This window comes from Rhyacophila brunnea, unplaced genomic scaffold (assembly GCF_057557595.1).
Source record: "Rhyacophila brunnea isolate RB1 unplaced genomic scaffold, BYU_Rbru_1.0 scaffold_4, whole genome shotgun sequence".
NCBI lineage: Eukaryota > Metazoa > Arthropoda > Insecta > Trichoptera > Rhyacophilidae > Rhyacophila > Rhyacophila brunnea.
Window position 1 is genome coordinate 13,480,131 of NW_028233068.1, and position 22,949 is coordinate 13,503,079.

Consider the following 22,949-nt stretch of genomic DNA (forward strand, 5'->3'; position numbering starts at 1 on the left):
ATTGTCGTCGAGTCCTGGGGTTCCGCAGAATACCAATTAAGGAATACCACTGTAAGACATCATACTGCCCTTATCCTTATATATATATATATATGTTATTAGAACAATACAAAAATATATTTTTCACAATGGCGGTGGGCAAGTTTGAATGTGTTCTCATTATTTTCAATGATATCGCACATTTATGAAAAAGTTTTTATTTTCCATGCCGTCGTCACCCAGAAGATTTTAATTGCTAAATTAAAATAAAAAAAAATGTTCACATTTAGAAACCAACCATTTTTTTTTTGTTAAATGAAATATTGTTATTCCACGCTGTGGCGATATTCTTTGACGTAAATGATGCAATCAATTCGCCAGAATATTTCAAAAAGTTCCTTGAAACGCCTAAAATACTATTCATACAATTATTAAATTATACCGAAGACTTTGGTTTAGACAGGGTGTAATTGAATTTTAAAAACTAAGCAGCACCATCTGTAATTTGCATTCTTAGCTCAATGAAAATAAATAAATATAAGTAGTGTACACTATTAATATCGGATCTCAACAGCCTATATCCACCCTTCGCCACTGATAGTTTATCATTACAAAACAATAATACTTGTATATTTTTGACCACCTTGCTTTACCATAGTCAACGTAATTATGATCATTCTGCAGTGGCACCATGGACGATTCGTAGTGTATGGATATTGATTGTTATAATGCTAGTTTCAATGCTATCAAAAAAAAAACAAACACAAATGCGAATCGCTTTTCCATACCCGTGATACCACTCTTGAGGTAGGTAGTATGATTTGTTTATACGATAAACAAGAAGATGGTATTACGTTTCATAGGTAAGTTTGATACAATCATGTTCGTGATAATTTATTTGTATATTATTATATATTTTAATATCAAGTAACCGTGTTTCTTTAAAATAACTTAAATTATGAATATTTTTACCTAATGGTTGCATTTTGACCGCTTAAAAATACTTTATAACGTAAAAAAATAGAAAAATATACTTTAATTCTGAGCGTCTAGTGCGAGCACTTTGGGCGAGCACTAGCGAAATGGTCTATGGTCTCGAACATTTGAATACGAATGCGTTCGCTCGCACACGAAACCAAACGCACGGCACGCAGCTTCATTTAGTAATGCAATGGGTGGCGTCTAGATGTATCAATAGTCTAAGGTTTATACCGTTCAATATGAGTGTTTTCTATTACGTGCATCGAATAGGAACACGTCATAAAGGTTGTCATTTTTTTAAAAAGTGTTCTTGTGTAGTTGATATTTTGATTTAGTTGCAACGTAGTTTTACTCGAACACTGCAGAATTTTACGTGATCTGGTGAGAAAAGATAGACCTTGTAAGTTTTTACAACCAATTATCAATCCACTAAAAAAAGTACTCATGTAAAGTTGTACGAATATTCAACAAAAATATGATCTCATTTTGTATAAGTACCATTGTAGAGATATTATTAAACCCAATATCACTTCACTAGGTAAGTATATATTATATATGTGTGCGTAAACAAACTAAAGGAAAGAATTCATGGACCAATAAACGGGTACTTGAAGGTGTCCCTTAGGAAAATTTATACAGTTAGAATACAGTTTCATATAAGGATTCCGCTCTCGCCAATGTCTGATCCATTTACCTAAAATCAGTTCATATCAGTGGCGAAGGGTGACTTTTGGAAAGAGGTAGGCTGTGGAGTAACCACGCTTGTCAGATATAGGTATTTACGGGAAATAAGTAGATAACCCAATATTACTACTGATGAATAGGTACACTAAATCGATGAAATTTCAAAAGCTCAATTAGTTATATTAGTGATATAATAAGTTTATAAATAAGCAATTAGTTTGAATTATGTATTTTCCTAAACATTTATAAACGTAGCATACGCTCAAAATATATTACCTATCATCTTTGAAAATATCCGTTGTTGTGTATACCTAATATCATCCATAACAATTTATAATTTAACCCATAAAACTAGACATTTAAAATACCTATATATTTAAAACATATCTTATGTATAAATAACTGATAAATAAAAATCGCGAGATAAATTATTTTATATTTTTAACAACAATCAATACATATTATTATGTGATTGAACCCATAGAAAGTATTTTTTAAATTATCTTCTTATTAATTATTTTGAATAAATGTGCTCTAGTGATGTAAGCGCTTACGAAACAACTTGTAGATATGTATGCTGGACGCCAGACATTTTGAAATTATGAGACAAAAACTTCATATTGAAAAACCCGACGATTCGCGTCAAAATAATCCTATACAATATGTGAAGCGAAACGCGGTGTTTTATTTTTTTAGACTTTCGAGAGATGCCATATATGGTGCTTATTCAAATATGGAAAAAGATCGAAAAATTATGACAATTATACGATAGATGTCTTTGGGCATATTGAATATATTATTATTTGTGATTATATAAAAACGTCAATATGAAAATAAAAAATATTTTTCTTAAGAATGTAGGCTTTAAATAATCGCCTAGTATGGAGTCTTCGCCACTGGTTCATATACCTATTCCGAAATTTATTATTTGACTATGTATTCCAAAAAGCGTGGACAAGAGGGAGTATTATGAACTTTACTTGCATCAATCCCCACTTCAAACTTACTTTCCTAAATTTTCACTGAATCAGTGCAGTGCAAAATATGGAGTATAATTGTGTTCAATCCACCGCCTATTATACGCGATACTAATATATAACAAAGCATGGTTAAAAACCGTGACCAACCAGTGCTCACAGTGATTACCACCACCTCACCTCACATGCTCACCATTAATTTTGTCGTAATGACATAGGACGTAGTAGTTTAAGTGGTAAAGCATATTGGCGCGAATCCAGTGGATACGGATTTAAGTCACATCGGCCATCATATTATTTTAGTAAGGTGTTTTTAATGATGTAAGTTTAACATTATGAATGTTATATTCTCAAATCTTGTATTCGTTGAATAAAAAAATTGTTCATTAAAAAAATACTTACCAATTTAAAAATGAAACCAAAACACGTAAATTTTATTTTTGGTAAAATTTAATTTTAAAAGAGACAAACCCACAAACAAACAATTACTTTGTTATTTCACACTAGGTCGCATCGTTGTTTATCTTCATATTTTAATAACACAATAATAATTAGATTTTTTTTTCAATGTCAAAATAACCGTAAGTATAATTATTATGTCAAAATAAAACTAATTCTGACAGCAGTAAAAGTCAAACAAAAGAACACCAAATTAAAATCGAATCCAAAATATGTAAACATTATCTTAATCTGTGGGAAAAATTCAAATTAAAAAGAAAGAAACTCACAAACATGCTTTGTACTTTATGAATATAGATATTCATATGGCGGCAGTTTGTCAACGATACAAGACACTGAGATACCTACTACATATTGTATAACAAAATGTCACACCAGTCAAGGCTCTCGTATTGTCACTTTGCTTAATTGAAGAGCCTTTTGCTCCAGTGCGTAAGGCATTAGCTTATCACCCTAGGTTCTCACTCCGAGTTCGATTTCCGGTGAGTTTACAACAATGTTTACAATATGTACATGTAAGTATGTGATTGTTTCACTACACTACTGAAATTGAGCTGCATGGCTTGTTGTAGTGTTAAACAATAATATTGATATACTTAATTAGTCTTTTATATTTTAAATTGGGTTTATGTATGCATTGCTTAAACTGATAATCTTCAATCTATTTTTTTTCGAAATTTATTTTAAATTCTCTCGATGTCGAATTTGGTTGCCGCTATCAAACTCGAAAACTCGCAACATGTTTGAAAATAATAATAACCGTATTTTTCCAAAGTATAATTTTGGAGAATGCTAGAACACAATATTAACGTCGGTTTCGGCGGTCAGTCGTGAACGTTTCATTAAGATTTATATAATATATAAATTATTTAATGAAGCGTAATATTGCACTTTGTAGATGAGATTTCGAATATAAACTTGCATCATTCCGTGATCCAAAGTGTATACACCACGAAATACGGAAGTGAAGAACAATGCAGAGTTGCCATTCCGAAAACAAGAATAATAATTCACGCTATTTCGTTTCCCTTCCTTAAACTGTCATTATGAAAATACGTATATTATTGCGCACGAGGGAGAATAAAATAAAAATGTAGATACAACCTTTTGCTTTGACTGGATGTGCCGGTTACGTCTTTTTGCCACGTTGTTTTAACAATGACGATGTGAATGTTTTTTTTATTGCTGTACCTCCGTCAAATAAGTAATAATAAAGTGAGGAATATTAAGGAGGCAAGGTGAGTATTTGAATAAAGAATGAGCATTTTCCCCTTTTTAGGGGCGAGCTTTCAAACAAAATTTGTGTGTAAATATCTACTTACTTACTTTAGAGATGTTGTTGAGACTAAGGAAATTTGGAGAGACGTTAAAACATGGTTCTTACGACATGTTTTGTGTTTTCGTATGTTTCTTTATTGGATCTCCAATCCACCGTGGGTCTTGGCCATCCCCTATGGGGATATAATACATATAGAGTAACTATATAAATATATTATATACGAGTATATAATTATTATGTATCTGTCGTCTGTAGTCAATTTATATTAAGACGTGATATTTCAGATTGAAATAGTTTTAACCATTTATTTCATCCTGCAAAACCAAGCAATTGTATTATTTATATTATAAAACGAACCATCAATTATAAACAGTATCTATTTTAATAGTCGTATGGTGCCAAGAAAGGCTGACTATAGTTATCTTAAACTTATTTATTTAGAAAAAGAGTATTACGGCATTACAGCGATTGACCAATGCGCCATAATACGTCATATTAAATACAAAATTATAAAAATATCTTAATTACAAATAACAACTAATATAAGTATAATAATAATAACTAGAAAGTAGAAAAAACAGCACGTGTATATTATGTAAATATTAAAGAAACATGATAATATATACAATTATAAATTTGACCTATTTAACACGTCCACAAACATTAAATCTAATATATAAAAATTAATATCTGTGTGTTTGTGTGTTTAATGCGCAGCCATACCGTTCATCCGATTGCGATAAAACTTTGTCAACTTATTGCTTGCACTTGCGCAAAGAGTATAGGCTATACTAATATATAAAAATGAATATCTGTCTGTCTGTCTGTCTGTCTGTCTGTCCCGTATGCGTTCCTATACCATTCATCCGATTGCGATGAAATTTTGGTAAGTGGTTGCATGCACACCCATGAAGGTTTCCGAATTACAAAAATCATCATCTTCTTCTTCTTCTTCTTCATTCTATTTTCTTTTATTCGTATGGTTCCTATACCATTCATCCGATTGCAATGAAATTTTGGTAAGTGGTTGTATGCACACCCATGAAGGTTTCTGAATGAGAAAAATCATCACTTTCTTCTTCTTCATTCTATCTTCTTTTATTCGTATGGTTTCTATACCATTCATCCGATTGCGATGAAACCTTCGTCAGTTGTTGTGGTAACACCCGCAAAGGTTTTTGAATTAGTACAACCATTTTCTTCTTCTTCTTCTTCTATTCTATATTCTTCTATTCGTATGCGTTCCTATTCCATTCATCCGATTGCAATAAAATGTTCGTCAGTAATTGTGCCAACACCCGCGAAGGTTTCTGAATTAGTACAACCATCTTCTTCTTCCATTCTATCTTCTTCTATTTCTATGCGTTCCTATACCATTCATCCGATTGCAATGAAATTTTGATCAAGTGTTGTGCTCACGCCGCAAAGGTTTCTGAATTGACACAACTATTTTCTTTTTCTTCTATTTGTATGCGTTCTTATACCATTCATCCGATTGCGATGAAATTTTGACCAGTTGTTGTGAGCACGCCCGCGAAGGTTTTTGAATTAGTACAACCATCTTCTTCTTCTTCTATTCATATGCGTTCCTATACCATTAATCCGATTGCAATGAAACTTAGGTGAGTTGTCATGCGCATGCCCACGAAGATTTCTGAATTAGAAAATCATCTTCTTCTACTATTCGTATGCGTTCCTATACCATTCATCCGATTGCGATGAAACCTTCGTCAGTTGTTGTGGAAACACCCGCAAAGGTTTTTGAATTAGTACAACCATCTTCTTCTTCTTCTATTCATATGCGTTCCTATACCATTAATCCGATTGCAATGAAACTTAGGTGAGTTGTCATGCGCATGCCCACGAAGATTTCTGAATTAGAAAATCATCTTCTTCTACTATTCGTATGCGTTCCTATACCATTCATCCGATTGCGATGAAACCTTCGTCAGTTGTTGTGGAAACACCCGCAAAGGTTTTTGAATTAGTACAACCATTTTCTTCTTCTTCTTCTTCTATTCTATATTCTTCTATTCGTATGCGTTCCTATTCCATTCATCCGATTGCAATAAAATGTTCGTCAGTAATTGTGCCAACACCCGCGAAGGTTTCTGAATTAGTACAACCATCTTCTTCTTCCATTCTATCTTCTTCTATTTCTATGCGTTCCTATACCATTCATCCGATTGCAATGAAATTTTGATCAAGTGTTGTGCTCACGCCGCAAAGGTTTCTGAATTGACACAACTATTTTCTTTTTCTTCTATTTGTATGCGTTCTTATACCATTCATCCGATTGCGATGAAATTTTGACCAGTTGTTGTGAGCACGCCCGCGAAGGTTTTTGAATTAGTACAACCATCTTCTTCTTCTTCTATTCATATGCGTTCCTATACCATTAATCCGATTGCAATGAAACTTAGGTGAGTTGTCATGCGCATGCCCACGAAGATTTCTGAATTAGAAAATCATCTTCTTCTACTATTCGTATGCGTTCCTATACCATTCATCCGATTGCGATGAAACTTTTGTCAGTTGTTGTGCGCACACCTGCGAAGGTTTCTAAATTAGTATTATATAAAATACAACGTTTATTGTTTATTTGTTCAATGCAATTTTGATTTTTTTTACTGCATATTAATAACGTTAATAACGTTTGCATATTTTGGATTCGATTTTAATTTAGTGGTCTTTTGTTTGACATTTACTCCTATTAGAATTATTTTCATATTGCCATGTTGTATAACACAGATATTTTAATATCAAAAAAACAATTACCTCTTATTATTTTTTAAATATCTAAGATAAATATACCCACGAAGCGACCCTGTGCGAAGCCGGGTACTTCAGCTAGTAGTTAATAAAAAATAAATCAACCTTTATGGTGCCATTATATAAGTTAATTGCACGATACACAGCATCATGAAACATAACATCTGTCCTGCGACGAGGTATTTTGAAGACCGTAGAGCTACGAGTGATATTGGTGGGAATATGAAAATTACTATTTGCCAGTATATACGGATTGTAAATGAACCCACGAAGAAATAAAAAGAAATGCTTTAAAAGAACAATCACTCTTCGGGGTAGACAGGGATTGCATTGATAGCATACCAAGATGAAAACGAGTCGGGAAATTCATTTTATTATCATTATCATAAGGAAAGAACCCGTATGTTCTTAAGTAGAGAAATCTAAGAGGACTCGATCCAACTTAATTGTATGGATGGACATATAAGGACTCCAAATAATGCTGGCATATTCAAGAATACTCAACACAAATGATACGCATAATGTACGTAGCACTCGGACGTTTTCGAATGATTTTGAAACCCTCATAACAAAACCAAGAATTTTGCTAGATCTATTACTGATGTTAAGAATATGCTGATTGAAAGTGAACTTTGCACCATACAATACACCAAAACCTCCTTCAGTTCCTTGAATACCTCAAGAGTACCTACCTAAAACAGTGATTGCATTGCCAATTTAGATTTACATGCTCATTCGCTGTCTCAGGTACTCAGTTGAACGGCACTTACTTGTTTTCTCAGCTGATTTCATCCACGGTCTTCAGAGCAGATGGATGCCAGGGTACAAATGTCTCTAAACTCAGGTGACAGACAGTCGTATTTTTTGGTTTTGTTAGACTCAACCAAAGTAGCTTGTAATATTAGGGGGTTTATATTATTTATTTATAGTTTTTTTTACAAGGAGATATTGTTAACGATTGACTCAGTCTTATAGGGTTCTTGCTCATGGCAGGGTCTAGGACGATTTGGCGCCGGACAACTGGACGCCACGGAATTCGAAAATAAATAGACGTTAGGTACTTATAGGTACTTTCAAAAAAATATTCAGTATTATTATTTATATTTCAATGATTATATTATGATTTAATAGTTGGTGAGAATGTAAATATGCAGACGTAAACAATGATTTAATCGTGCATATGTTTAAGTTCCAACGAAAAAAGAGTTTTTATTTTATATAAAGCCTTAGGCATGGTAATTCTCAATCCGCGATAAAGAAGAGGTACATTATGTTATAAGTAAAATGAATTAAAACTACTAGGTAGTAGATAGAAAATGATTAAAATACCTCGTCTGCACGTGTCTACGACAGTGCGGCGTCCAATTGTCCGGAGGCCAGTCGTCTCATTCCCTCATGGCACGCGTGATTTACGGCTTTTTGACCAATACTTAGATACTTTTCTGTCGTTGCCAATACTTTCTGTATATGTATTTACTCATTTGAAAAAAACTATAGTTATTAATATTGTAACAAAGTTCAATATTAAAAATGCCATTCTTCATAATATTCTTATAATTCCGATAGTTTTAACACTTCAAAAATGTATTCGAACATACAATATAAATTACTTTTGCTCAGTGACATCCCTAGATAAAATGCCACCCCTAGGCAGCGCCAAAGAGCCGTACCATATTTTTAATACAGTAGATACTTTTTATCATCCTTTCAGGACCTATCTAAGAAATGTGTTGTATGGATACGTTACTAATGAAATATCCTTAAATCTACCTTAAATGCTATCTATACTTCGATAAACAACATTGCGGGTCCGCGGTTTCAGATACATTTAAAAATACACCTGACAACGTTCAAAACTCGCGAATGATTGGCAAAAATATTTGGATAAATTAATTAGGTAAGTACTTATGTACCTACCTATACTCCAAATATAATTCGCAAATTTGCACGCGTCATTGCTGGTCATCAAGGACGTGACATCCAAGGACAATGATAGTAAACTAGACATCGCGAACCCGACGAAAAATTACAGTCCGGTTAAATCTTTTATGTTAATTAATACATTTTGTTTCCAACCAGTGAGCTGATTTTTTTTAATGGAAAGATATTATTTCTGTTATTACTAAGTTAAGGTACCTATTTCTATATACTATATCTAACGATGCTCTTCGATTTGCCGCCCTTCGAGTTACTGCCGTCCCCAAGCGACGCTCAATCTGCCTACCCCCACAGGACGTCACTGCTTTTGCTGTGACTTCCGTATATACATGCAGAGATGTCAACGTTAAGTTATCTTTAACTAAACCGTTGATTCTTGTCGGTTTAAGGGAAGCCAGCGGCAAACAATTTTTGAAAATAAACGATATACTGGATTATTTGTTAGGTTAGGTTAAGTTAGGCTTTCATTTTTGAATGCATGAATTTTCCAAAATTAGTGCGGTTCCCGCCTGGCTTACCGTAAACCGACTTGTACCAAAACGTTCTTAAAAAGAATAATAACATATGGGTCGCTGATATCAGCTGTGTAAGGTATAGCGTTTCTTTAAGCCAATTAGATACTTCAGTCTGACTATGCATTTGGCCATTATTGTTTATTATTGCTTAGTTTAAAGGAGTACTTACCACAACAAGAAACAATGAAAGAGTCTAAGAAAGATTATTTGATACAATTTATTCAAATAGTATTATAGTTTTCAACAGTAATTTATAGGAGTAATTGTGTTAAAATGTATGTTTTGCTGTTCTGCAGTTCTAAACAGAACAGTGACAAAACACAACATGACAAAACAGAACATGACAAAGCAGAACAGCGATAAATATAACTATGACTTTAAAGGAAAAATATAACATTTAATATTGAAATTATCGAATCTCTATTATGTTGATAGATTTTTAATAGCACAGATTTATAATACGCCGTAAAAAATCAAATTATTTAATTTCTGCATTCATAATAGCCGAAAGCCTCAAATAAACGGGACTCATCTCGGTGTTGCCGGCAAGCTTAGGTATCTCTCGTCTTAATCAATTTAATATGATTGGGTGACTAGGTACAGCGAAATAATTCTAAATAATTCTGTAGAGCCATAGAAAACCTTATCATTAAATGTTTCTTTTAAGCCTCACTATTATGCCTACTTATACTTATAATATAAAGAGATAAAAACATCCAGGTCAGTTGAAATAGTTTCTGCAATCACATCTCACGTTATGCCATTCTATTATTAAATTTCATTCGAATTTATACTCAGCGTTAGTTCGTTCAACAAAGTTAGCGAAATTCTCTCACAGACTTTGTCTCGGTGTTGTATAAATTCTCACATTGTACAAGTTAGTTAGTGTCTGAATGAGAAATCAACGTCGTTTCACATCTTTATACAGGACGTAGTTAATATCATAAACATTTATCACATTCAGAACATGTATGACATTCATAACATTCATTCAGTGGCGAGGGGTGGAGGCAGGCTGTTGAGATTCGAAATACATAGTGCACACTACACTGTGTCAGTCTTATTAGTTTTCATTGAACTAAGAATACAACATGCAGATGACACTGGTTAGTTTTTAAAATTTAATTAAACCTTGCATAAATCCAAACCATTGGGTATATTCTATACTTGTCAACCGCTAAAGTGATAAGTGTCGCTAGATTTCAAAATCAGCCAAGTCCATAACAGATGAATATGAGAAAAAAAGCTTTTTGTTTTCTCAAATACACAGTCACAAGGGTGAAAATTTATATTATTTCGAGTACAGAATATTTAAAATGAATAAATTCCAAATTTTGATAATGCAGAAATGTTAGTAAGCAGTAGTTCTTCAGCAATTCACAAAAAAGTAAAAAATACCTAAAAGAGGACTTGGCTGATTTTGAAATGTGGCGAAACTTAGGGTAGGTTTGTATCAAAGTATTAGCACTTATTGTAAAAATTACAATAAAATGTTTGTAATTGTTGCAATAAATGCTATATTTTTACAGTACCTCTCTTGCTGCTGTTAAAATATAGCACTTCTTGCAACAATTATAAACAGCTTATTGTAATTGTTACAATAAGTGCTAATACTTTGATACAAACTTACCCTAAGTTTGATAATATTTATCAATTTATCTTTTTAGCGGTCGATAAGTATATAATAGACCCACATAATAGTTTAGGCATGCTATGGGCGATCTGAAAAAAACAGTGCACACTTTTTCAGTCATACTTATTTGTTTTCGTTGAATTAATAATACCCATTAAAGATGGTTACGGTTTTTTAAGTTAAAGTTTTAAGGTTAAGCCTGCCAAACGAAATCATAATCGGCAAAAATATTCTTCAATCTATAAAATATATAAATATCTAAAATTATGTATAATTTAATGGCATAATTTCATATATTTGTTAGATGAATGAATATCTTTTGACTATTATCTACTATGGCTTGAGTTAGGCAGGGCTTATTTGAATTTAAAAAAAAACTAACAAACAATATCGTCTCTGTTCTGGCAGAACACACTAACTGGAGAATACTAGTTTTGAATAATTTGACTTTGAAGTTGTTAAAATGTTTGGAATGGTCTATCATGTGAGTTTATTAAGTAACCGTAAAAAGGGTGACTTTAAAATAAAGATTTTTATTAAGAGTTAAAAGTTAAAGTTTATTTATTAAGAAGGTTTCCAGACGGTAAAGTTTGAAATAAGGAACATTTTGGTATAACTAACTGAATATGTCATTTATTCGAATTAGTGTCTTCTGCCAGAACAGTGGCGATAATATCTACACATTTTAGTATTAGTTCAATGAAAATAAATTCATTTCACTGACAAAGTTTAGCGTGCACTATTTATGTCGGATCTCAACAGCCTACCTCCACCGTTTGCAATCGCATTCATGATAATAATTATTGTTAACAAAATGCTATATCATTGGATACCTACTATTGTGACACACAGTTATATCATATTTTATGAATTGGACAAAAAGTCCAATTAGAAAAACTTACTAACTGTTTTGAAGAAGAGTACGAAAAACATATTAATTGTTCATAAATGTTATTTCCGTCAAGTGCCAAATTACATCTTCTTCAAGCCTACAGATTGTAACAATCTTTTTTGTGTTGTTATTTCTAAGATATAATTTAAAATTAATTTTGTTTTTAGAAATCCACTTTGTTTATACGGTAAGTACCTACTGTGAATCATAAAAAATAATATAATTAAATATATCAGTAGTAGGTACTTAACTAAGATTAAAACAGAGCTCTATATTTAATTCGTATTTTTTTAATATACAAAATTACTTTCTTTCGATATCTTGTTAAAATATTATTATTTTGTTTAATATTATTATGGTTTAATTTTAGAATATTTTTTTTGTGAATGGGATCTTAGCTATATAAATACAATTTTTATACTGTTCGAAGAGGTGTACCTACATTTATTTTTATTTTAAACATTGAATGAAATTCAATCCGGATATAATATCGTCACTGTTCTGGCAAAAGACACTAATTCGAAAAAATGATATATTGAGTTAGTTATACCAAAATGTTCCTTATTTCAAAATTTACCGTCTGGAAACCTTCTTAATAAATAAACAGTCTTTATTTTAAAGTCATCCTTTTTACGATTACTTAATAAACTCACATGATAGACCATTTCAAACATTTTAACAACTTCAAAGTAAAATTACTCAAAACTAGTATTCTCCAGTTAGTGTGTTCTGCCAGAACAGAGACGATATATTATGTACAGATGTCACAAGGAGTGTTATTTTATTTTATACAACCGAGATCCACGAAGAAGAAGAATTTCATACACGCATGCTTTCCGTCCCCTTTCATAGGTTTTTGAACATAATGGTTACTGCCAAAAGTTGGTAAGTCTCGAAATCATGTTATGGAGTAATTGCAATTTGAAGTTAGACATATTCTCTAAAATCAGGCATAATGCTTATTTATTTATGCTTTATGGTTTATAATAATATGCATGTTCTATATATCGGATGACCTTGACCTTTTCACCGCTGACGGCACAGCTGTTGTGCCCTCATCAGTTGGCCATTCGATATAATTAGCATGTTATTTAAATGTGGTAATTAAAAAGTAATTAAATGCTTTGCGGTGTGTAGAAAACGGGAACCGACCTTTAAAGCTGTACTGGGAATGTCTCATCACCTCGATTATTACAAGACATGCACTAGAGTTTGTAGGATTTCAAGAGATTGACTGGGTCAATACTTCATAGGTCGATCCTACATAAGGGTCTTTGGTTTTATCGTATGTGTCGCTACTAAAAGTTATTTTATTTACTAAATGTTACATTAAATTATTACTTCGTATTATTCGGATTATTTAAAGCATGCCGTCTAAGTTAAAAAATAAACAGAACCACTATATTCGGTATTTTAACGAATCGAATTTAGAATTCGTATCAAAGGTGAAAAAAAAATATTTGTCTTCAATAACTATTATACGGAATATTGTAAGGAAACCAGATTTTTTATATGGACTTTTTAGACCGTGACTGTCACGCGACCTCAGCCCATCTACCGAAATGTATGCAATACCCTAGGCTTCGAACGCGAAGCCTAAAACTTTTGTACAAAATAATTAATAATAAGATAATTCTATGGCATTTAATCACATTAAAATAGAGATTGTTTTTAAAAATAAAAATTAGTTTTATCTCACGATTTTTATTTAATAACATTTAATTAATTATTGTGAGACAATAAAATGGTTCAGTCATAGACTCATATTTTGATGAACGCTGTTTTAATTTGGAAGATTTGTGATCTATATGTATTTTCTGATATAATATAATATGTGCATAAATTATGATATTGTACCTAAGTTATTCGTCAGAGTTTAAAAAATATTCCTAAGTATTTTAAAATTTCGACAAATAAATAAATATAATATATCGGTGTCTGTTAGACAGAGCTGATGTTGGTGGCGAAATCACGATGATACAAATCATACGATCATTGATTATCATTATTGATAATGTCGTACAGAAAAACTGGTATTGGTTTATTATTATAATTAATATGGAAAGTACGATACAAAACAAATATTATAATAATACATTAATTATTAATAACAGCAAATAATTACGCTTATATTCTAACCGTGCTGCTGTACGGCACCAAATCATGGTACATTAAGAAGGCTCAGAGAGATATTATGTTTCTGACGGATATTGGGTGTCATTTTAGGAGTAACGAGGACCAAGAAAGAGAAAAGGCGACGTTGGACCTGGCTCGGCCATGTACTATGTACGTCCGAAGAGAATTTCAGCCTGGCTTGCCTGTTCTTCAAGTCAACCGGTTTTTGGTTTCTGGAATGGCCGCTAAATACTATCTACATAGTACCAATACATACACGGCGGACCTACGGTATTCTGGTATAACCTTAAATGTCGCAAGAAGACTGGTGAACGACATGGGTCCTTGTCCATATATTCCAAGGAGTGGACATGGTTAAAAAAGAATAATACATATTTATTATAATAATAAACTTAGTCGAATACTTACCATGTTCTAGCCACTGGAGCATGACACACGTATATGTATCTTTGAACAGCAAGCGCCAACGTCAACCAGATGCTTGCCGTATGGAACATGGCCGGTATCACCTGTGGATATCATCAAACAATTAGTTACTATTAAAATAGCTCTTATAGCATCTCAAGTACAAGGCGGCTCGCGTGGTGCAGTGCGTAATGCTCTGGCCTTCCACCCGAGAGTTCTGGGTTCGATTCCCGGTGAGGACACAATATTTATGTGATTTTATCAAAGCCTGGGAGTTTCCGATTGTTCAAAATTACTAACAACCACCTTGTACGAAAAACCAAGGACACAGTTATTAATAATTCTAAATAATTACAAGATAAAAAGAACTTTTTATATACAACGTTTTTAAATTTTCTGTTGAATCATATAAACTTGACTTGACTAGCTTAAACGATCAAAAAAATTTGTACTTGTTAGAAATACTGAATAATGAAATGTCATTTCATATTGATTTCCATAGTAACGCACGTATATATTATTAATTTAGTTGCTAGGACCCCAGACCCCTAGCAACCAATAATAGTGGATTGGATTACGGATTTATTCCAAAATAAGTTTTCATACAAAACAGAATTAACTGAAAATAAATTCAATTCTACTTAAAAATGGCTAAAAGTATTTAAAAAAATGCATTAGCATCGTGTTCTGATATACCTATTCTAAGTATAATATATTAAAAGTTTCAAATGTCTAGCTAGTCGGGAAGTTAGTGAAAAATCGATTGCAAGATTTGTACCAGATAAACAACCACCGGACAAATAAGAATACGACCTAATAAAAACGTTCTAAAATAAAATACATCCAAGTACATACGAAATATTAATGAACTTCAATGTAAGTAAGCTGACCATATAATACAATAACAATATTTGTAAAAATAACGTTTTTGACATTTTTAACGGGTTCCTGCTCAGGGTTCTAAAGATTTGAAAGGCCACGGTTAAATGCATGCATAGTTTGGAGCCGGTTTATGAATCTTCCAAAATATGTTACCTTTTCAAGCGCTCGCTTGGTCATTTTAAACCTATAAAACTTTATTATGGAAATAAAAACATCTCAGTACACTGAAGGTTTCGCAGGAAACGGCATCAGGTAAAGTAAAGGCTTAAGTTCTGGAAACTTTCCAAATTACGAGAGCTTTAAGGCGAACTCTCTTCCGTTTAGAGGCTCCGCTCGTTTGAAAAGGCGTTAATGAGGGTTTTTCAAGTACACACATCCTTTATAGCAACAATAATTATTATTTGTCTTGCATCAAGAACATAATATTTAAAAGTATTAATATTCAAACATTTATACATAATTCTTATCGCTACTGTTAAACCTTAGTGAAAGGCTGTCGAAATTAAAATAAACAATACATTTTTTTAGCCCTTCTACGTTTAGAAAGAAATGTGTGAAACGCTGAAAATGTATTGAGAACATAATACGTTAAAAACGTATCTATTAAAATAACAAATTGTGTGGTGCTTATTAATTTTTTTTAATAATAATAAAACAATTTTAATTAGATTATTTTTTACAAGACTTACGAATGTAATTCTCATTGAATATGTATTATAAATCACGCCTACGATGGCAGAGTAGCAAATGCGTCGGCCTATAATATTGTAGGTCCCAGGTGCGAATACTGGGTTTGAAAAATATACATTTTTTTTCAATGTTTGTTTGTTTGTAGTCATAATACGTTGCCTAATAAGTTGAGCAAGTGGCTCACATCAATTATTTCTAGTAAAAACATTTTTTTAGTAAAAACCGTTATATTGATTGGTTGCAATATGTAAGTTGTATGTATTACATTTCACCGTAGCATAGTTAGTCGTGAACTTTTTTATCGGAAAGAGATGACCGTATGCTATACGGTAGTCTCTATTTTCATAGCCGATTTTGGAAAAAATCATGAATTGGATGGCTTCCTGTAAACTGACAAGAACCATGATTTATTTAGACATGGATTGTATCTCAGTACTATACGACCTAAGGAGGTTGGACGGTCTTTAATATGCGACCAAATATTTAGGATACAACATTTAACGGTGAAGTGTGATACGGCGAACTGCATACGTACAAATTTCCGGACATGACACTGATTTGGGGCCCATATAACCTTCTTAAAAAAACTTTCGAATAAAACTTTTTGTACACTAGTGAGGCGATTTAAGATTTGAATACTTTTGTAGAATAATAATTATGATTTGTAACAATCGTACTTATTAAACGACATCTATATTAATTTGAGACACGATGAACGGAAATATATAAAAAAATATCGTGTCGGATAGAAAATGCGTTTTTGAAGTTATACTTCTTTTGGGGCGAGAGTGAAATTTATTGAGAGCTGCGCACGCACACCGTTACGACAGTATGAAAATAGCTGCGAATCAGTCAGCTGTAGACAAACGCAAGTTTTATAGTAGAATTGTTCCGTTGCCTAGGCAACGAATTTATTATTGTCGGCCATTTAAAATTCCTTACGTAAATACAACGATTAAGCGTCAGAGTGACTTGTTACTTTAAATTAAGATTAATTTAAGATTTTTAATAAGAGTTAGTCGAAGAATGTAGGTTATCACAAGTTTTGTTTTTGTTTTGTTACGCCAAAGAAGTATAACTTATAATGCGCATACATAAGTACACGCACAATTTTTTTAAATTAGATATCTATGATTATGTCAAGATGTTTAAGATTGTGCTCGATTCAAATTGAAGTATGTTCAAGACTCCAAAAATCGAAATGAAAACGAAAAAAAATAAACAAAGTTGCGTTTAAATAAAAAAAATTAACTGTTATCCAAGACCTCTTAGCGTATTAATAGTATTTTAAGTAATGTAATAACGGTCTTCGATGTGAAAGTAGTATGGCATACAAATAACCTTTCAAAATGATGTTGATTTTAAATAGTCAATTTGGTTCAAATACCTATGAAGTTTGTTGTTTCAACATTGTTTATATTCTTAACAGGTTAAAATTTCCTCTCTCTTTATTTTGTGCCCCTATAATTTGAGCAACCTTATAATAAAGGCTTAGGCGCAATTTTATGTTGGCAAACGCTTCGCTGTTGCAACAGCTAAAAGTGCTTCGTTGCAACTTTTATCGCCCATATTACAACTCAGAAGGCTTTGATTAACGAGACGAAGTTCCAGAGCTGAACGAGACATAGTGAAAATTCAATACTAGTAAAAGCGAAATTTACCAATATACCCAGTTGAGTACTTGCATCAAAATATTAATGTGTCAATGTGTTTTCCAAGTATATTTGAACCGTTTCGACTTATATTATATTTTCGCTGCCAAAACATGATAAGTCGGCATTTCGGGTATTTAGAGTTAATGGTCACTTTTGTGTCTTCAGGTAAATATATCAATATCTAAAAATATTTGGACCTGATCCGACAACGGGAAGGTACTTTTTCAAATAGTCACATTGTTGATAACCACTGATTTTTCAATATATGATCAGGAAAAAGTTTGTAAGTCGACACTTATCAATATCTATAGTTTTAATTGTTAAACCTTTAAAGAATATGTGTACAGCAAAAGGTTTGTAAGACCACTTACGGTATTCTTATATGATACTTTAATAACTGAAATAAATACACTGACAACCGGATCATATTATCGAATGAGACTTGCGATGATTTTATTCCTTGATTTCAATAGTAATGTACAAAAAAACTGTTAAAATGTATAAAATATTATCTGCCAAAAGTTGTTTAGTATACCCGTTTCTCAATAAATTATCTTTTTTCAAAAACAGTGAGCCGGCTCTATTTTATTTAACTCTACACCACCGGCAAAACGACGCAGTATAAAATTACATATTATTTCATAGGTAATAAAAATATACTGTGAAAACAAATTAATTTCATAACACTCTATACAGTTACATATTATTCTTGTAAAATTTCATAGACAAGGTTTTTTTTTAATTAGGCAAAAACCTGAGAAGAAAACACAAACATTTAAAACTTGCAAAGGTTTAAGATTTTTGGGTTGTTTTAACAAATTATGTATAACTTTATTTTGATGTACGCGTCCTACATAAATTATAAGGGTTTTTAGATTCGAAAAAATAATAATTAAATTCCATTTTCAGTTGACAAAGAAGAGTTTAAATAAAATAACAAGACACTATTATGTTAGTTAAATAATATTCTAGCAAGTTTTATATAAAGAAGTAATAATAAATAACATTAATAATATAAGGCACAAAATATTTAAGTAATATTTGTAATATTTGACTAAAGATGAAAAAAATAAGCTATCCCCTCGATAACCACCAAAACCATTAATAATATTCAATTTCGTACAGAGCTTAATATTTTCGTAAGATGATTTCATGCAGCGGAAGCATGGACCATAAAAAAGCAGGTCAAGATAAAATGAGTAGATGTTTTTAACTCAGGATAATCATGGCTATCACGCGTATCAATAAATCCACCCTTGTAGAGCTAAGCACTCGTAGCCTTCTGTTTCAAATGAATTATTCAGTTCTCAGTATCAGTCAAGATATTGAGCATGATAGGCAACCGGTAAAATAGATCGAATAGCTGCATGATGGACTGGTCAAACAAAGAGCATTACATAAACATTTACTGCTGACAGTACGTATTATCGCGGCCATAACAAGAAAATGTAGTGTAAACATGTATTATTATTAGTTGCAAGATTGCATGCATGAATCAAAAAAGTTCGGAAGCTTCTAAATTTTAATGCGACAGTTGGGATTTTTTCGATCTGCACAGTAGAACAATAGCGGTGAACCTGCCGGCAAAAAAACGAACTACACCGCGTAGAGACTCATTTTGAGGTTAACTGATTTTTATGACTTGTCAAATAGTACCATAAAATGACAACATCGCGTCTTGCTTACTCTGAAGAATGAGATTAGAGACACATTCAGCACTTTTACGTTTAAATAGTTATTGTCACGATAGTTTAAAATACATACTATTGCTGCCAGTAAATCCATGCATGTTCATGTAAGTATCATGATTTTCATTAGTGCATCAAATACCACAATCATCAGTAATAAGTCATTCCAAGTGAGATTGTAGGGTCAATACCCTACCATCCAGCATGACTTGGCAGAAAACCATTAATTTATAACAACAATGTATCTTGCAATATAATATTGTTAAAATTGCAAAAAAAGCGATTTATGCGAGTCAATCAAATTTCAACAGAAAGCTAATTTAGCAAAATAATTCAATTAATAAATAATATCGCAAAATAATAAATAATGCTATTTAAGTTTGCCATGATATGCACAAAAGTTGTATGTATGAAAATCAATCTTACTCAATTATTGACACTGCATAATTGTTCAAATTGAAATCAATTGTTTATACATTACGAAAGAATCATGCATTCCACAATAAACTTCATAAGCATGATATTCAAAATATTCAAGTAGTTGGTAGCAGAATTTTCTATTGTATCGAATCACTATAAAACACTCAGTAGAAAAAATCAACATAGTCATCCAGTCATCCAAGATTTAGCCGTAAGGTTATCGTTCAGCTTCGCCCGATTGATTTCGTAAATTCATCAGAACGCATACTCGTGATTTCACCCAGCTAAATTATAATCTGTAAACTTATCTGTAATAATTAAATTAATATTTATTTGGAAGGAGATAATAAAACCAGGGTTCATTTTATTCACGCACCAAATTCTGAGTTATTCATTTTGGAATCAACCTACCCTGCCTGTTCCTTATTCCATCTCACTCCGAAAAGATGTTCAATGAAAAAGGTACAGAAAATAGACGTAATAGATAACGATCCCAATACAACATTTTTATTAAAAAAATATAATTAGAAAGTTTTAATACATTCATAAATACATAGGCACCTTCACATTATAAACTTACATAATATTTTATAAGTAAGTAGATCTTTCCTCTCATGTTCCATAGTTTGAACATCGGAAAATATTTGAAAAATGAATTATACATTATCCTTGAAAAAATTGTTTGTAAAACTTTATTGGCTCAGTATTCCCATTTAAAAGATATTTTTCAGTGCCCTCTTGCTAAACATATTTATAACTCTATTAATTTAAACTATGTAATTGTAATTTATTAAGACGGTACTTCAGTGAAACGGCAAATTATTTTCAACTATAGGTGCGACGAAATTTTGGACTCGCTGGCAATCGGAGAGCAAACGTCGAGCTGTGAACACATCAATTTGTTTCGTGATGGCGACGGGGGTATTAATTCTTAAATCGTGTAAAGATGACTAAAAAACGTTACCCATTTACTTGAAAAAGAAAACATGTCAATGAATATATTATTATTGTTACTAATAGAATAATAAACAGAACATTAAATGGACGCATGCTGGATTTATATGACAAATTATATTTTGTTCGGCACGCGTCATTTGCACAATCCGCGCATCGCCTAGCCGCGATCTTTTTAGACCATGCCTCAACTGAGGTGTCTTAATAAAAAAATAATAATTTAGAAATAAAATTTATGGAAATTAATTTATAAAACTATTTATTAAAATGAAATAACAAACGCAAAATTACATATTATAAGCACACAATATTGCCAATTATTTTATTAATAAAAATAAATTATTAGTGAGAATGATGAGCATTGTATTATGTTATCAATTTCTCGATTCTTGGTTCTATATTACATATTGCTCACTTGCTACTCAACGCCTTCAACTGCCCTTGGGATCAGTTAGTAACCATCCCCAGATACTTCCAACGCCCTCTTCAGGAATTCTTGTTATAATGTGGAGAAAACGATGTGAGTGAAAATTATTTGATGAGTCAAGTATATGAAAATTAAAAGTCTATTAGTTTATAACTTTTCATAACTCAGTGCTAAGGGTTTGAAAACTCACTTTATTCAAGCAAACCGTATAATATGTTGATAACCTGTTTTAAAGTGGTGTTAATTAAGATAATAATATAGTTTCTAAAATACTAAGTATTAGGGTATTATTTATGAATGAAAGAGAGGAAAGATCTGGTCTCTTTATGGGAATAAAATATTTATCTTTGTAATCAGCAGGAATATTCTAACATATCACTTAACATAAAATGAGTGATAAATATATCAAATTTAACACTTTACGTATTCTGTCGGTTAATTATGTAAAAAAGTTAACCGTCTGAACTGTCAAAAGGTGACAGCATCTCTCCGTGCTAACTTTGAGAACGAGACAAAGTATGTCAATTTTACATATTGAGAATTTTATTGCGATGCAAGACCGACTGTTTTGCTGCAATCGCAATGACATGACTAATAAAATTGTAGGTTATGTTGATATGTCTGATATGTCATTACAAAATTCTTGTATTCGGCTCATTACCGATTAGATTATCCGCTTATCCACTTGGGTTCGGCAGCACGAACATATCCGAATTTGACCGACATGTCTACCAACCTAAATTTTCGTCGTACTACAAATTAGAGATAACCGTTTAGTGTATAGAATACCTTTCGTATCATATTGGAACACTGATAATAACGGAAACGTCTAACGTTCTATTGGACCTCGCATTTGGTAAGAATTAAGCAGGAAAGAAATAAATGAGTGAAAAGTATGTGTTTATTTCTATTTATTATAAAACATTTAAATTTTGCTAATACTATAAACAGAGTGGGTATTTTTCGGTAAAATGAAGCCGTGTTTCTTGCGTATAATAATGCACAGTAGAACCTCAATTTTATTATTATTAACTCAACTATGAATCATTATACCACCGAGTTGCTTCTCAGTACGGCTAGCAAATTTAAACATAGTTAACCATATTTTCTACTAAATTAACTAAAAATAATTACCACTAACTTTATATTTAACACAAAAACAATAAATTTCAGCAACACGTGCTCACAGTTTTTAAATGAATGTAGTTAGTCGTTCAGATCAATATTTACCGGTGACATATACAACAAATATTTAATTCAGCCGTAGAAATTCTATCTTACTCTAACGCATATTGGATATATAAGCGCGCCAAATGCTTTCTCACTCGATGGTTCATTTTTGTTAAGGCCTTGGTTCTACATTATTTAAAAGCACCTATAGTATTTTATTATTTTTATAGATGCTCTCATGAACCAGCACTGGAACATTCCTTTCAACAGTAAGCATGATATAATTTGTCTATAGTTATACAATCTGTCTATTTGTAGCTGTGACAGTAATATCTCAACTTTCTTCTTCTTCTTCGATGGCGCTACAGCTCAAGTCGAGCCCTGGCCTCCTCCACCGCTGTCCTCCAGCCGGA

At 32.0% G+C, this 22,949-nt stretch overlaps 1 protein-coding gene across 1 annotated transcript in view; it reads right to left on the reverse strand.

Annotated features, from left to right (window-relative positions):
• Positions 1–22,949, reverse strand: part of SPR (G protein-coupled sex peptide receptor) — a 189,027-nt gene that overhangs the window by 42,317 nt on the left and 123,761 nt on the right. The window contains exon 2 of the mRNA XM_085953837.1: positions 14,654–14,754. Coding sequence (XP_085809963.1) covers positions 14,654–14,754 — 101 coding nt within the window. The remainder of the gene's footprint in view (positions 1–14,653; positions 14,755–22,949) is intronic.